The 17,607-nt window shown below is 41.9% G+C and overlaps 1 protein-coding gene across 5 annotated transcripts; it reads right to left on the reverse strand.

Annotated features, from left to right (window-relative positions):
- Nucleotides 1-595: 595 nt before the first annotated feature.
- Nucleotides 596-10,858, reverse strand: ZBTB18 (zinc finger and BTB domain containing 18). 5 transcript variants are annotated; one of them, XM_066381848.1, is made up of 4 exons: nt 9,103-9,208; nt 8,158-8,457; nt 6,608-6,691; nt 596-4,229 (listed from the first exon to the last, which is right to left on the reverse strand). In XM_066381848.1, exons 3-4 carry the CDS (start codon nt 6,618-6,620, stop codon nt 2,647-2,649), a joined length of 1,596 nt encoding a protein of 531 aa, XP_066237945.1. In that variant the 5' UTR covers nt 6,621-6,691; nt 8,158-8,457; nt 9,103-9,208; the 3' UTR covers nt 596-2,646. The 5 variants fall into 5 exon arrangements, with proteins under 5 accessions (XP_066237945.1, XP_066237967.1, XP_066237958.1 ...); XM_066381870.1 differs by lacking the exon at nt 6,608-6,691 and having other exon boundaries at nt 8,167-8,457; XM_066381861.1 differs by lacking the exon at nt 6,608-6,691.
- Nucleotides 10,859-17,607: the final 6,749 nt, after the last annotated feature.

Here is a 17,607-nt window from a genome sequence, read left to right on the forward strand (position 1 = left end):
GTGCTGCATGTACTTACTTACATTTTAAAATTAAAGCTTGAAAATCAAAACCTGGGGGTCTCTTGAGTTCACCTAGCAACAGAAAGGATGTATGTAAATTAATCTTGAACCACTGAATGCCTGCTAATTCAATTGCCTAGAATTCCAGTCATTAGCCAAGCAGCCTTCCAAATTAAGACATCCGGTCTCCTTCAATTTTCCACTTAAAACAGAACACTGAAGAATAGATCTGACCAATCAACTTAGGATAAAATTACCCATGAAAATGACTTATGGTGCATGTATTAGTAGCTGGGCAGGGTATTACGGAAAACTCTATGCTGCCACTTGAAGTTTCATGGATTTACAAGTTTCTAGGGAATTACCTTCACATTCTTGATGTAGGTTGTAGAAAATGGGTCACACTTTTAAAATGTGCACTTAGTATCTTAAATGACTAGAAGCAAAAATGTTTGCACATTTCCATTGGAATGGGTTAAGGCATTCTAACAATTTCATAACTTCTAAATAGATCTGACATTAAAAATAAAGATGCAATGTATGACACACATTTAGGAGCTATGTAGTAAATAATCACAAAGTAACACACAAGAAATTGAATTCATATAATTTATTGCAGTTAGCACACAGTTTAAAAATTCACCAACACACCAATAGTACAAAACTAAACAGCATTATAAGTTATTCCCCCCCTCAGGAAAATAAAACATACTATGATTGTCAAAGCTAGATGTCAGTCTAAGTTTTAGAACAAAGGAAGAATGTGAAACTAATAAAAGAAAAAAGATATCACTCACAATGACCACAAAAAAAAAATTCGAAAGAAAGTCCGTTTCCTCACAGACATTGATTGTCTTCTCTAAATTAATAAAAATTATTTTAACATAAACTGTATTTAAAAAAAAAACTAAACTCTTCAAGTAACTAAAGATAATGCTCCAAGGCCATTTTCACAGCTTTTTTTTTTGTTTGTTTTAAATGCCATTACAGCCAAATTAACACACATTTGACCAAATATTTCCAAAACAGTCCAGCAACGCACAATGGAGTTTTCCATTCAGTATCTTAAGCACAAAAATAGGCTATGTTTACAGTAGTTAAGGCGATCAAATTTTAAACAAAAGCAATTAAAAAAAAAGGGAAAAACAGCAAACGTTTTCCATGCTACTCCCATAGACCTTATTTGTAAGTGCAAGACAGGAAAACAAACACTGTGCAAAATGCTCTCGCCTTGCGTGCTGGTCATTAAACCACACGCTGGGCTGCAGCCTCTGCTGCCTCGATCCACATAGTCACTAACCTCCTTCCCCATGTCAATCAAGGCAGTCCAGTCCTTTCAGCCTGGGGCTTTTTCAGTCCATAGAATCTTTTCACGAGTTGGGGGGGGGGGGAGGTAGGAGAGGGAGGGTGGGTAAGGAAGAAGGGGAGAAAAAGAAAAGGGGAGCAAAAAAAAAGAATGACCTATTGTCAATTTGTGCAGTAGTTATTCTAAAAATGCTCAACTGGGAAATGTGTACACCTAAACTGTGAGCTGGCATGGATTTTGTGCAATTAGAAGTTTGTTATAAATGCACACTGCACATGCAAATTTTAAGCCATTTGTAAACATTTATATTTTCCTTGTTATGTAGCGAAGTTATCAATTTGCAGCTTAAGTTTTTAAATTCAGCTTAACAGTTTCAACTCAAAGACAGTGGGAAAGTCAATTTAAATTATATAAAATAAAAATAAAAACAGTGCATTTATGTTCTTCATAACACCATTTTTTTCCAAATGGTGCTATTTTTCTAAAGAAATTAAATAATTTTAAACTCACTTGTTAAAGTTATACAATGCAAACAAAGACAAAAATATATTGAAACTCATGCATTTCTGTAGCGTTAATATTTACTTTTCAAGACTCAACTAAGAGCATCACAACCTGTCAAGTTCTTTGACACCCCCCCACCCCTGTAATCAATTACAGTATACAATAACAGTAATTCACATTTTTCAACACAGTTCAACACTGCTGAAGCTGCAATATCCTTTTTCATCCCAAGCAAACCTTCACAAAGACAGAGTCCCAGTGATCCCAGTGTACGTTCATAATTTCTCTCATTGGGAACCGTCAGAAAACCAGAAGTTGCCACAAGTTTTTTAAGTCAACTGCTTGTTTAAAAATAGATAATCCAGCATTTCAGAAATTTTCCATTTGGGTCTAAAAGCATTCAGGTTTCCAACAGCCAGAAAAGATTCATGCAATTTGAGACATATAAAGAGGCTAATAAAACTGGAGAAAATTTCTACTTTAAAAAAAATGTGGGGGAAAAAAAGAGCTCAAAAGACAATGCAGTGTTGACAAAATTAAGCCCTATGAAAGCATTTTGCAATAGGACGATTTGTTTCAAAGCTTCTTATTGGCTTACTTCTCCTACCCCCTCAAAGAAAAACACCTCTCTATTCTCCGACTTACTCTAAAGTTTCTTTTATCAGTATGCTAAATTAGTGAGATCCTCATGCTATTCTAAAGTGCAAAAACAAGTTAATATCCCAACTTTTTAGTTCCAGGAAACAAGACTGCTTTTAGACCGTACCACAACTATATAGAGATCTATGTATATATATGTATATATATATATATATATTATTTATATATATATAAAATTATTTCCAGAGTTCTTGAGAGCTATCTTCTAAGGTCCAGTCTCTGACAGTGGGCAAGCTCAGTGCTTCACTTTTGACAGACAAGGAGTTCACCAACTCACAGTGGAACTTGCGGATGTGTCTGTACAGGTCTCCCGACTGCGTGAACCTGCGCTCGCACCACTTGCATGCGTGTGGCTTCTCGCGGGTGTGCACCACGGCATGGCGGCTCAGGTTGTGTGAGTACTGGAAGCTCTTGCCGCACTGGGTGCAAGTGTAGGGCTTCTCGCCTGAGTGAGTCCTCTCGTGGCGCTTGAGCGTGTACATGCAGGAGAAAGTCTTGCCGCACAGCGAGCAGGTGGGCACGTTGACGTCGGCGGCCGGCTTGCTGCGGAGGCCGTCCTGCTCACGGAAGTGCGTGCTCAGATGGATCTGTAGGATGTGTGGGCTAGGGAAGACCTTGTTGCACAGCGGGCACATGAAGATCTGGCCGGCCGGGCTCAGGATGTTGGAGACGTAGGGCAGCAGGCTGCTCTCCATGGCGCCCTCCACCTGCACGCGCTCGCTTTCCGGGGTCAGCATCTCGTCATCGCTGGCTTTGTCCTCCCGCTCCAGCTCCCTCAACACCGAGTCCTCCCTCAGTGGAGCCAGATGGGCCGGCTCATACTGTACCCTGTTATTAGTGCTCACACTCTCTTTCACAGTGCTATGTTCCATGTCATAGTCATTAGTGCCAACATCACTGTCATCACAGGAAGCCTCTTTCTCCACCTTCACCTGCACCAGGTTGCTTCTCAGCACGTCCTGTGAAGAGAAATAAGAGCTGTTCAGATTTTCAACTCCTGAAAGGCTGGACTTGACAGACAGGTCCAGCACGCAGTCAACATCTGCTGAATCCCTCACGGAGGTGACAGACCTCTGGGACAAAGACTCTGTTGAGCTGCAGGGGCTGGCTACTGTTTTTCCAGCTGCAGTGGCGTGCGGCTCTGCCTCCCCACCCGCCGGGGGGATGCCTGCCGAGTCTGAGGCCAATCGCATCCACATGTTCCCAGGCTCCGCGGCCAGGTCCCGCTTGCTGGGCAGGATGTTCAGCTTCTCGTCTTCTCCTTCATCTTCGTCACTGGGCAGGTCGCCGGCCATGTGACTGCTGCCATCGGAGAGGCTCTCGACTTTGTCCGAACAACTTGAAGCATCTTCCTCCTTTTTGGTGCTGTCTGCCTCCGTGGTGGCTTTCTCTTTCAGCTTCTTTTTGCAGACTTTAACGATGTCATACATGTGCAGATAACTGGCAGCTGCTAGCACGTCTTCAATGGGCAAGTCTTTGAACTGGAGTTTCCCTTCATACATGAATTCAAGCAGGAGAGCGAAAGCCGGGGCTGTAACAATGTCGCTGTTCAGATGAACAATGTCCCTTTTGTCCAGCTGGTCCTTGTAAAAGAGGTGGAAGTACATGCTGCACGAAGCCAGCACAGCCCGGTGCGCGCGGAACTGGGCATCTCCCACCAGCACGGTGCAGTCACAAAGAAAACCCTGGTGCCTCTGCTCGCTCAGACACTGCAGCAAATGTCTACTATGGTCTGGAAACTCCATGCTGTCTTCATAACCTGGGAAGAGAGACATTTCTCATGAGAGCCGTCAGGAACAACTTTTATAACTTTTCAACGCCAGTCCCCACACAAAAAATAATCATTTGGCTTGGCGGCTGGGGTACACATCCCTGAATTTTAATCAGGCGTATGACCCAAAGACTACCAAATCACATGCACAAAACCTAAATGCAAGAAGAAAAAGGCACACTTCCCAAACTTCCTCACCCCAGCCAAACAGTCTCTAATGCATATCCACCTCCCTTGAACTTTTAGGCAAGTTTTAAAAACCTTAATTTCAGGATAGTCTCTTACTAAGAATAAGAATTTAGATCTCTCTCTGAAGAAATGTAGTTAACTCTACTCATCAAATTATGTCCCACAAAACCTACAAAAAAACAGCTTTAATTTCAAAGGGAACGACTCATACAATGAACAAAGAAAAGTCCTTAACACACTCTGGCAGATTCAGAAAACTTGTCTGACCATTCTTTTTATTACTTTTGATACTTGACTGCCCTTAGAAAGCACAATTTAAACATATACATTCAGTTGAATAATAATTTTTTAAAAACCCATAATGAAATCGCATAATTAGTCCAGAAATTAGCAAACAACTTTCTTTTAAAGTCAGAGTGTTACAACAACAAAAGCCCTGTGTATAAAAACAGATGTGAATGCCTTAAGATTTGCAGGTACAGCACACATGTACAAGATGAGAAGGGACTATACCAACAGATGGGAAAGATCATCCTTACTATGAATAAATCCAAATATTTTTTAATGAATTAAGAAAAAATGGTTATATTTCCTTGTAAGAATCTGTATATCTAGGGAATTAGGAGCCAGAAGGACTTTATTTAATTCTGAAAATTCTTATCTAAACTTTGATCCTTTGCAAAAGCAAGATGAGTTCCATATTAAAATTAATTTAAACTTTTAAATAAAGGCATATTGTGCTCAAGAAAAAAAAACAAAAAACTCAAAAGCTTCACAGGTTCAACATAAAAAAAAAAAGCCTTGATAGAAAAAGAGAAACGATTTTTTTTCCCTGACTCTGCCTTACCTGTCAACAGAAAATACTTTGTTTCAATATAACTTGATATATTTTGTTTTCTCCACTGCTTCTATTCTTTCAAATATGCATTGTTGCCTTGATTTTCTGGTGAAAGGGGGTGAAATGGTGGGACAGGAAAGGCGAAGCTGTACAATGGGTCCAAACTCAACTCAACTCCTTAAAACTAAAGAAAACCCAACTTCCCCCTTCCTGTGACCAGATGCAAGGTTCCAACACCACCCATTCTCAGAAAGGACATTTTGGTAATGGGAATATACTAATCTAATATTTAGAAATTCCTTCTCTGCTCTCTCTCCACTTTGCCCAAGATGGACTAAAACTTCTATCCTAACTCCAAATACATTGTTCTGCAAGATGTCACTGCTAGAATAAACCAAGATTTACAATACAATCACTTTAAGTGCCCCACAGCTAACATCAATCCTAATCCTTGAGAGGGCTAAAAATAAAGATTGGAGGGCAGCTCACAAGGTAGCCATGATCAAATTAGGAGGCTGAGAGGACAGAGAGGGACGAAGAAGGAAGCTTATAAACATCTGATCCAGCTGACTGTGGCCATATGGCAGCTGCTGCCCAGATAAAGAGATTAAGAATAGAGGAGTGCGATTACAGCTGTCTGGCCAATTCAGGCAGCTCAAATCTACAAGTTCTAAATTAGTCCCTAACACAAAAACTCCTGCAAATAATTATTGTTATGCTGAAATAAAAGATCTCTTAAATATATATTTGAAAGAGAAATGAGGAAACCAGTCAAACTCTTTTCCTGAGGACAAAAGTTTTTTTTTTCTCCCCCTTTGTAAAAAACCTTCGGTTTCAAAAGCACTATACAGCTGTATGTTTCAGTAGAGCTGATGAATGTTTTGAAGAATAAAGTTTCACAGTGGAATTAATTACACAACAATCCAGCTTCTTAACTAGAATAATCTTCTCATATAAGTTTGAATGCTGGATTCCAGAGAGTTTACTATTTCTCCCCTGACCCCAAAAGCAAAAGGAATCTAAACAGCAGTAAAAAACAACAATATAAAGCATTTTAATCCAAAGTGATCTCGAAAAGCAATATTTCAAAGCCTTTCTTAACATTTCAAAACTTGAAATATTTCTGTGTATTAAAGTTACTTACTTCCTCAACCAAAAGGGATAAAAATTAAAACTAAGCAAGCCCAAGACTTTCAACTCTCATAAGATGTTCATTCAATACTCATTTCATACATCATTCCTAAACTGGGTTAGGAACGTAATGTGATTTTTTTTTTAAATTAAATAAACAAAACACCAAAACACAAATATGCTCCATCTAATCTCTTGCTACTCCTACCTTTAGGACACATAAACCTGATTAAGTCCTTTCCTCTGAGTCTTGCTGGCTCCAGGTCTGTTACATCGGTGGAAAAAAAGCAGACTAAGAGACAGATGCAAAGTGGAGATGATGTTAGAGAGGAATGAGATACCTTCTCCACCACAGATCCGCACACACTAACTCCCTGTCTGTGTGTTAGAATAAAAGGCTGAGGGATGGCAGGCTGTCAGCTGCTCTGACATCATGTTCAGATGGAAATGTTACCTCCAGCTGTGCTCCTTTTAATGCCATATGCTACTCCTCTACACTCCTGCCACCAGCTTTTTCTTAGGAGAACTTTTCTCTTCTGTTAGTATAAACAAAATACTTCAAAGTCTTTCTTCCCCCCCCCCCAAACTTTCTAACAGAAGAAATTGGAAAAACTCAGCATATGGAGTTCTACTGTATTTATGGAATAGCAACACTTCTGTCTTAAGTTGGTGGACTAGCTTACATACTGACAGCATATACTCAAGCCACCATGCTATTCAGGAAATCCAGACTCTCACTTTTATTCAACTCCAACGTTTAGTTTCAAAGGCAGTTTAGGGATATTTTTAAAATAAACCATTTGACATCTCCAGTCCCATTTCAACATTATTACCACGTTTCCATTCTTTTTTTTTTTTTTTTTTCTGCTGAAATCATGACACACGTCTCAGGATGTTGGGAGACGATTCACAATTATTACTTCAGCCTGGTTCATTTTATTATCTCTCTTATTTAACTACTTAGCTACGGCTATCTTCTCAGGAAAATTTCTCACACTGCCAGTTAATGCAAATTTCAATTCTCAGTATCAACAAACTGAAAATGCACTTTCTGAAATCCTGGAAAGTACTTCAGCTCAATGAGACAAATTAGTCAAGCCATATATATACAACCTGCTACAGTCACTTCAAATGAATGCTGCACCTGCACAGCTGATCTGCTTTCTGCTCAGAAAAAGCAGAACTTTGTCTTCCCCTTAATCTGTGTCCCATAACAATCTTTTTTTTTTTTTGGGGGGGGGGGTCACTCTGTAATGTTTGTGATCACTAGAAAACCTTTCAGGGAGAAAGAAGGGAGGACAGGTCTAGTAAGTTTGGCAACTTTTTAGCTAGACTCTGTGGGTCTTTCCTAATGGCTGATGAAATCGGAACATAATCCCTGCTAGGCTGACTGGTGTCCTGCAAGGTGCTGCGACATCTATGAATGTCAAATTCATCTCCACAGACTCTTTGGGGGGTTATGAGTAGAGAAGGAGCTGGCCTGAGGCACAAGTGTCACAGCTCTGGGAATAGAAACACTCCGTTCTTGTCAGAAAACCACGGCGAAGAGTTAAAGAGTAACAAAAGCCAACGTCTCTGTTCTGTCCTTGTCGCTTTCCCAAAGTCACAAACCTAACTTTCTCCAACTTCGCGATGAATTGACATAATTATGAATGCCTATTCCAGGAAGCAGTATTCGCAGATAAATTCCTTCTCAGGCACACAACCTATTCGCCGCAAATGCCCTCGCCCCATTCCAATATATCAGACATTAATCACCTCAATTACCCAGTGGGGAGGGGGCTGAGTGACAGTTTAATGAGTCCCAAGCACCGCAATGGGCCGGCCAGCAGCTCCCACTCCACAAATCAACCTCTCACGTCCTGCTACCGCGGTCCAGAGAGGTCGGTGAGTTGGGGTTTTGTTTTTCAAAGAGGTGGGGGTGGGGGAGTAGTGGGGAAGGGGGGAGAAATGCAAATCTTTCCGTAGTTGGCTGTGCATAAAACACACGGGGAAAGAGGAAGGTTAAACCACAGGGAAGGAGGTACAGGGCGTAGAGCCGGTGCAGCAGGAAAACACCTTAAACAACAGACGAGAAAACAGACCCGGGTCAAGGCAACAACAAAAGAAAAGTCGTAAGAAGAAGCAGGGGGAGGTGGGTGGTTGCTACCGCTTCCCCGTCGCCCTAGCTAGCGAGCCCCCGGGGCCTCCCGGCAACTGCACCAGCCGGGGGGGGGGGAGGACGGACTCCCCCGCAGCCCCCCCACCCCGGGCGCCACTGCAGCTGCACCGGTCCCCGGAGCCGCGGCCGTCCCGGGCGCCACTGCAGCTGCGGCAGCTCCCAAGCCCCCTCCCCCAGCCCGCAGCCCTCCGCACCCAGGAGGCGCCACCGCAGCTGTACCGGCCGGGAGCCCGCCCCGCGCCGCAGCTGCACCGGCCGGGGGGGGGGGGGGCGCGGCGCGGAGCCGGCCGGCCCGCACCCCACCCGACCCCGCAGCTGCAGCGGCCCCGTCCCCGCGCCGGGGCCTCCCGCAGCTGCACCGCCCCCAGCCGCTCCGACCGCACAAACTAACTCTACTCACGGGGGCGCCCCCGGCCCGGCCCGCCCTGCTCCCCACACTGCCCGGCCGGCCGCGGCCGCACAGCTGGCGCCCCCCGCCCGCCAGGGGCCGGGGCGCGGAGGGGGCGCCGGGTCAGAGGCCGGGGGCCAGCGCCGGGACTCACACGGAGCGGCCCTAAGTCACCGCGTCCCCGCCGCCGCCGCCGCGTCCTCCGCCTCTTCTTCCCGGCCGTCGCCGCCGCCGCCGCCGCCGGACTTCGTGGGCTTCCTCCTCTTCGCCCCCCCTCCCTCCCGGCCCCCCCACCCCCCAATCCCAGCTCCGTCGCCCGCTCCCCCTGCCCCCTCCCTCCCACCCACCCACCCACCCCCGCTGGCAGCCGGAGGAGCGCGACGGAGCGAAGAGGGCCCCACTCTCAACGGCTCCCCATGGCAGCAGCCCAGCGGCGGCCGCAGCCTGCCAGACACAGCGAGGGAGCGAGCGAGGAGCGAGCGCGGAGCCGCCGGGCCGGGGGGCAGGGGGGGCGGGAGCTGGGGGGCCGGCGGGGGAGGGGGCAGGAGGACGCACCACGCACGCACGCGGCGGTGCCGGCCAGATGTTTCCCCCCCCCTCCCACCCAACCTCGGTCCGCCCCTCTCCTCCCCATGGCTCCCTCCCTCCCAGTTTTGGGCTCCTGCGATTGATCGAAAGCGCCTGGACCGGCGCTCCCCGCCCGCCCCCAGGCCGCAGTCTCTTCCAATAGGAGGGCGACTTTTCAGAAGGGCGGAGCAGTGGCGGACCATCGTCGACAGGCAAGAGGATCTAACCAATAGGAGAAGCGAACTGGAGCTGCCGCTCGCGCGCCCCAATCGAAGGCAGAAACTGTTGGGGTGGGCGGGGCTCTGGCGGCGGGGCCCGGTAGCAAAGCGAGGCGGGGCGGAGTCCTCAGGCGCAGAGGCGGTAGCGGCAGCGGCGCCCCTCCGGGTGACTTGGCCGTGAGAAAGTGAAAGGAGCCCGCAGGCGGCGGCGACAGCTGCGCTGGGAGGGGCTTGTTTCCAGGATCGGAGGCCTCGCGCGCTCCGGGGTTGCGGAGCGAGTTCTGCTGTGTGCACCATGACAACCATAAATATACTTTTAAACGTAGTGGGGTTTGGCCGCTCTAAGTTATGCAGGTATCCTCGGGAGGTAGGGCACTCGGGGACACAGATGACTCGAGTCTGGCATTAGGTGGCTTTCTCGGCTCCCTTTGGTGTGGGTGACGACGTCCAGGTCCTCGCCTGCCCGAGCAATGGGAAGTAGGGCTAAGGGACGTTTTTGCCCGGTCCTGCGGTGTCCCGTTTCCAGGTGCACATCGGGACGCTGCGGACGCGACCGGCCCAGGGAGGCACAGTTTCTGGGCGTCATTCTCCTGACGTCGTCTCGTTACAGGCAGAGCAGAGCGCCTGTATTTCTCGAAGAACCTTCATGTCACATGTGTGCTTGCGGTGTTACAAATGAAGACATTTCCAAGTGACCAAATTTTAGGGAATTAAAGTAAAATTGATAGTTGTAGAAGCCTTAGTCTGATTCCTTAATTGGTACATCTCAAGCCACAACTTGTAAACTACCAGGGGAAGATGTGAGACTGTTGCATTGCTTTTCCTTCCTTCAAATGAACTTCAATTAGATTCCTGGTTTGTTTGTTGTTGTTTTGCGATTAAACTATATTAATTAAGGCCACTAAGAAATGTAGAAAGTTATACCCTCAAGAAATCAGAAATCTTGTCAAGGGGGCAAGAACTACAAGTAAAAAGTTGAATAACAAGTGAAAGAAATGGTTCAAGAGTATAAAATAGAAAACTGCAGAGTGAAGAAGCACACCAGTCATTGTCAAATGAAACGTGATTTATTCTTTGCTAACTGAACCAACACTGGCGAGCCTGTTGCTAACCAACTTACCAGGAGACCTTTCAGCTGGGCAAAATGTACTTTCACTTTTTTCCAGCTTAAAAGGGTAAACTAAAGTGAAAGTATTGGGTGGGCAAATCAGACGTGTTGAATTACTAATGAAGTAAAAACAGGCACATAAGATTCTAGAATTGAAATACTATTGGAATATCCTTTTAGAAGCTGTGGTGATGTTCACTATTCTCTCCTCAACCTTTTCGAATGCCCTCATGATTGATCTCTGAGGTCAAAGTCATCCCTATAAATAGAGTTTTTTATTCCATGAAATACAGGGTGGGGCAAAAGTAGTTTTATAGTTGTGAGTATGTAAAAGTTTATTCTTATATTATTATTAATTATTGGGGTTTTTTCTATATGAACAACTGTAAACCTACTTTTCCCACACCCTACTGTACATTGTTTTTGTGTTTCTGGTGAATTCTAGATCCTTTAGCCTGTTGGAAGGAGGCCCAATTTCAGTCTGACTTGTTTCAAGTTAGGTAAATTTATACATGTTCTTGATGGATGAAATATACTATAAAAAAATGAGGTGCAGTTGAATACATTCTTTATGAAGAAGTTCAGGAGACAACAGAGGGGGGTAAATGCAATCTCAAAGGTTTTCTCACCTAGTAAAGGTTAAAAGTAACAAATCTCTGATAAGTAGAGTGAATTGAAAATGTCAGGACATTAAGTAATAAATTCATGAAAAAAAACCCTATTCAGATGGTCCATAAAAAGCTTAGAAACTCAGTTCTATCACATCTACAGCAAAATCACAGCTCTATCAAAAGGTTTTATAGAACACACCTAACTGTAGAATAACAGCCCAGTGGGGAGACGCTGATACATCAAAAGTTGAGTTGTTTTTTAAGTATCACAGTCATTACTAGAATCCATTTTGAAAGCTGAGTAGTGTAGCCAGGAAATATAGATTAAGTAGATATTTAAAGAAGCAAGTATGTCATCCCTCAATTATGTAGAAGATGTTATAAATTTATGAAAATGCATGGAATAGTCATACATTGTCAGAATCAATAAAAACATTCCTGGAGTATTCGTTGTGTTCAAGGAAGGTACTCTGATGGGATATGGAAGGAAAAAAAATGTATGAGACAGGTTCTCTCCTTCCTAGGGTTAAAATTTCATTTGGAAAGAAATAGCATGAATATATAAAAATTTGAAACAGCAGAGAAGCTAAATAACTATATAATAACATGGATGTCAGAGCTAAATTTGCTATTCAACTGCTACATACATCTATCCCTGGTCCCTGGAGCAGTTGTATTTTTTTCTGCCTTTTTCTATATTAAAAAAGAAAAATTTTTACTCTTTGACTTTATTTTAAAGTGTCTTAAAAGCTTACTATAAAGACAATGCTTTTAAGCATCTTTGGAAAGTCATCAGCATAAAAATTGTAAATAAAGACTGTTAACAGGTGCTGTAATACACAGTGATTATCATTTTGGGAGGGCATCCTTTGAACCATGTAAGGTAGTGAGATTCTAAATACCTTCTTTAAGAAAGTGTCTCAAAACAGGGTCTTTTTGCCACTGCACAACAGGTATAGCAAATTAAGATACAAAGCTGCCCGACAGAGTTGGAGAGCCAATAATAATCTTTCCTCTCTCCCCCCACCCCCAGTGAAAGAAAAAAAGTGCCAAAAACACAGTCTCTAAACTATCAGAAAAATATACCATTGTTCCCCTCTGGAGGAATCCTAGTCCTTTATAGTTCCAATTAATCCATACTTTTCTGGGAGTCCTGATATTATAAATGGTACAAGTCTATCTAACATGGTTAGATTTCTTCCCAGAGAACAAGTTTTATGTTTTAATAACACATGCATTTGACCAGTAACAATTTAACACTATAAAATGTTGATGGACTAAATAAAATTTAATTTGATGAGCAACTCCATAAAATTCATGTGAACCACAAGTCAAATCTCTGCACTAGTTCAGTGTTTTTATTACACTTTGTGCAATAGGTCATGTTGAAAAATTATGAAATTAATTTTTGAATATTGACTTTTTATAAATTGCATGTATAATTGAAATCTTTTCTTAAAAGTTAGAGAAGCAAGTATCAATCATAAAAGATCAGATATTCCAAGTATAGTATTTTAAATATAATAATTATAAAATGTAATAGAGTAAGTAAAGGTGAACCTAGTTTTTAACCTAGAACAAACACTAACACTTTCAACGTTACATCATACATGAAATTCCATTAACTTACTCACTTCTCTCTCTCTCTCATTCTCTTCAGGCTTTTAGAAATCAACAGATTGAAGTGGTCTAAAGGGAGGAAGAATAGAGGAACAGCTCAACAATAGTAAAAAAAATGTAAATGAACAAACCGGAACACATACCACAATAATGAAATGAACAGAAAACATATTCCTAAAGCATGGTTTAAAAATACATATATATACTTCCACAAAGCATTTTGTATACTAAATCATTCCCTAGATTACAAATTCTGTAATGCTTGAGTCTTTTTTATGGAATTCCTGAACTATGGATGATAAGCCATAAATAGGAGATAATTCATCCCGATTCTCAGCCCTGAAGACAGAAATAATGTTATTGTAAACTTCTGAGGAGAGATAATTAGCAGATTTACAGCGGTCATTGGGAATACATCCTCCATACTGAAAGCAGAATGAGCCTTCACGAATAATCCAAACCTTTTTGAGGGTTAAGGATAGAGAGAAACAGGTCTTCCCAGAACTGTTTTTCCTGTGTAGCCAGTTTTCAGTTGCTTACTGTAAATCAGTGCTTTTACGTGACCATCATAAATCCAGATACAACATAATGGCTGAAGGAGGCTGGTAGTTCAAAGCTTGGTTGACAACAAAACTGGCCACTTCAGAGAACTAATTAAAAAAAATAAAAATAACCAGGAGACATCCACCCCACACCTTTTCCTCTTTCTCAGTCTCTCTTTCCCCCCATGCCCTCCCTGATAAAATGCATTATGCCTTATGGCATATGGAAAGAAAAAACATACAATGATGCTTTCTACAGTTAACTTTGCGCTATAATACATTCATTATTCATTTGGTGTATGATCCCAGGCAACTTTCAAGCCCCAGGTTGGCTCTCTTCCTTGCTATACAGATTGTCTTCCTGACAAACATCGATGTGAGTTCAATTAGTTAAATATTATTTAAGTAGAACCTGCAACAAAATAAATTTGTACAGATACGTCTACCGCCCTTGAAAATCACACCGTACCCTCAGAATTCAGATGTTGCGATTGCTCTGTTGTTTTGGAGGTTGCCTTAATTTGGATAGTGAAAAGATGCATTGATTTCATCTATGGGATTTTTTTTTATTTAATTCTTTTAAAATATCCTATTGAACATGACTTTTCCAAATGAATGAATTCTGTTAAAGATTTCACATGCGACCTATGCTGTTAATGCATCATTTAAAAAATAACATAAATCTTTGAATGTCGATTTTTGTAAAATTCTGAGATGATATATTAAATAGAGGTACGTTGTTTTGTTCAAAATGAAAGAATAAAACTATTTAAATGCTAATATTCTTGGTTATAGTCATTTACTTAAATTGGGACTTGTAAAAATTAAGGTACAAATAAACTTAGATCGAAAAGGTGAAGTAAAGAGAGTAAGAGTGATTACCAGTAAATATTGACACTGAACACCTACTATGTGTCAAATGCTGAAACATCTATCTGTCTCCATTCCAGTACAGGAAGTTTTTCCTTCTTTTTATGTTTGGTTCACCCTTGAATTCAGCACCTTCTTGGACTTTAAGTCAGTAGAAAGGAAAATAATACATCCAAAAATTATTCACTGACAACTTACATGAAAGAAAGAAGGAATGCACTGTCATAGTTCTTGTAAAATCCCACAATGAGCTAGGTGCCAACAATACACAAAATAATATCATTCCCCTTACGTTTAGGATTTCATTATATATGAGTGTCATTGCAAACCCAGTGGACAAAGATAACATTTCATTTTTCTTGCAGTGGATAACAAATGCATACCAACCTTAACTATTGAAATAATATGAAATTGCCCTAATAAAATCTTTTCTTATAAAGAAATTCTGTAAATTTAACGCAAAAGTCTTGCTACATACCACTTTCAAACTATTCCTGGCAATGAGGGCAGACAGAAGGTTAAATGTCACTCCAGAAATTTACTCCACTCTTAGCGCTAATGGGCACTTCAGGAAGCTATTCCCTTATGAATAACAAGCATTTATGCCTAAGACTAAAATGATTACTTTTAAAGTACCCATTTTACAATGCAAATGTGTATCTAAATTAAACTCAGAAAAACAAGCATTTGAAATTGAAGCAGCAGGAATGACTTTATGGGAGACAATGGGAAAAGTGGGTCTTGGATATGAACTCAGACCGGATTTCAGGTTCCCTCTCGGTGCCTTGAGGCTTTCTTTGTTTCTAAAATATTGGCACATGTTTAACTGAGAACCCATTCCTTTGAAGTTGTTTTATAAAACTGAGGCTGGGCAGCCAGCAAGCAAAAAGGAAAAAAAAAATAAAAGAAAAGGAATTTGAATCCAAACACAAAACTGACAACTGGTCTAAATAACGCCACGCCATGCCTTCGCACTTGAATCTGGGACAGAAGCAAGAACACGGGCTCGCTGAGACAGAGTAGCAACAAGAGTCTGCGTAACAAAGACACATGCACAACAGAGCATTTTAGACAAAGACAAGTGACAGAGAAGAGCCATGTCAGGGACAACAGCATTACAGGGGAGAGGTGGGCTATAAAGAACAGTGAGAAGCTGGAGATAGTGCAGAAGAATAACTGAGGAGAGGTGGAGAGAAGGAAGGATCCCAATGGGAAGTGATCTGGGGTAGAGACCTTGGTAATGGAAGTGGTGCTGGTGGAGGTGGTGACAGAGAAGTCAACATTCCTTCCTGGGCTCTGCTGGTAATATGCCACTCTTTTTTTTTTTTTTTTTTTGCCAAATTGTATCTTTTTCATTGTCCTTAAATAATGCTTTGTGAAACAGCCAGCCCAAAAGGGAAGAGGATTAGAATATACTTGGTGTTTAACTCTTCCCAGACATTGAGTTGCCCTAATCAGGGCACAGGTGCACACACACATAGGGCATTAGTTTGTTAGTTTGACTGATTTTTCTGATCAGACCTGCTTGATATAAACTAGATTTTCTTTTCTTTTCTTTTTTTTTTTTTTACAGGGACAGAGAGAGAGTCAGAGAGAGGGATAGATAGGGACAGACAGACAGGAACGGAGAGAGATGAGAAGCATCAATCATTAGTTTTTCGTTGTGACACCTTAGTTGTTCATTGATTGCTTTCTCATATGTGCCTTGACCATGGGCCTTCAGCAGACCGAGTAACCCCTTGCTGGAGCCAGTGACCTTGGGTCCAAGCTGGTGAGCTTTTTTTTTTTTTTTTTTTTTTTTTTTTTTTTTTTTTGCTTACGCCAGATGAGCCTGCGCTCAAGCTAGCAACCTTGGAGTCTCGAACCTGGGTCCTTTCACATCCCAGTCCGACACTCTATCCACTGCACCACTGCCTGGTCAGGCTAAACTAGATTTTCAATATAAAGTCAGGGTTTTATAGCACACTCATTATGCAGTTTTAAGTTGACCTTATAGAAAAATAGTGGGAATGTATTGACATTTCATTGCAGAATATGAACTTTTTATTAACCTAACTAATCATGTTTCAGAAATGCCATTCATTCAACAGTCACTAAACATCTAACATGCATAGGACCCTGTACTGGGTACATTGGCTTCCATATAAAACCTCTTCCCTGGGCCATAACCAGATGAATGAATTAACATTGGAATGAAAGAAGGTTGAACTTCTTTAGCAAAGTGAACCAGGAGAATTCTTAAGATCTGAGATACGGACTCTATTTTTTGTTTACTATTTTTATCAGTAGAATATATGCACTCTCAGGATAGGAACTTTTTCTATGGCATTAGCATTTGTACCTTTTAATGGTAATTGGCACATAATGAGCATTCATAGGCAAGGAGGGAGGAAAAAGGGGGAAGTGAAGGAGGGAGGGACATATGTCATTAGTGGAAAAAAATAACTTCTACATTTGCATTTTTCTAGAAGCTGGAGGGAATAGCAGTGTTTTACAAGTTCAACTGCTCCCTTTAAACTCAGGGGAAAAAATGAAAAGTACAGCTCATTCTGTAGACTACCAGAAAAGTGCTTTCTTTGAGGTGCCCTGACCCACCATAGAAATAATTCAAATGGACACAGTAGAGACTTACTTCTGCTAAATTCATAGCAATTCTGTAGCATATGTAAAGAGTATTTTATCTTTGAGCCATTTTAGAAATGAGTTATTCCTCAAAACATCTCTTCTAGGCATACAATGTGTTGTTATTTTCGGTACTTGGAAGAGAACGTTGATAGGAAAGGGTTAAGGGGCTTATACAGGCTCCAAATTTAAGATTAGTGAACTGCAAGACTTGTTAGGCATCAATTCATTGTCCTTGTTCTTCAGACAGTTCAGCCACTCTGAAATGAAAAGAAAAACATCCATTGTTTTTAAACAAACCAGAGTCTGCCATGCTTTGAAAAAATACAACCTATCAGATCTTTGTCTTTAAGGAAGAAGTCCATGATCTCAATTGTAGCACACAATCAAGCTAAAAATATGATGAAAGAAATGATTTCTCACTTTTCAAGAGTAGCTTCAACTAAAGATATATGTCCTTGGTGGATATAAATCAAGGTGCCTCCTAGAAAGAGATGTTTG

Source organism: Saccopteryx leptura, chromosome 1 (genome assembly GCF_036850995.1).
Source record: "Saccopteryx leptura isolate mSacLep1 chromosome 1, mSacLep1_pri_phased_curated, whole genome shotgun sequence".
Lineage (NCBI taxonomy): Eukaryota > Metazoa > Chordata > Mammalia > Chiroptera > Emballonuridae > Saccopteryx > Saccopteryx leptura.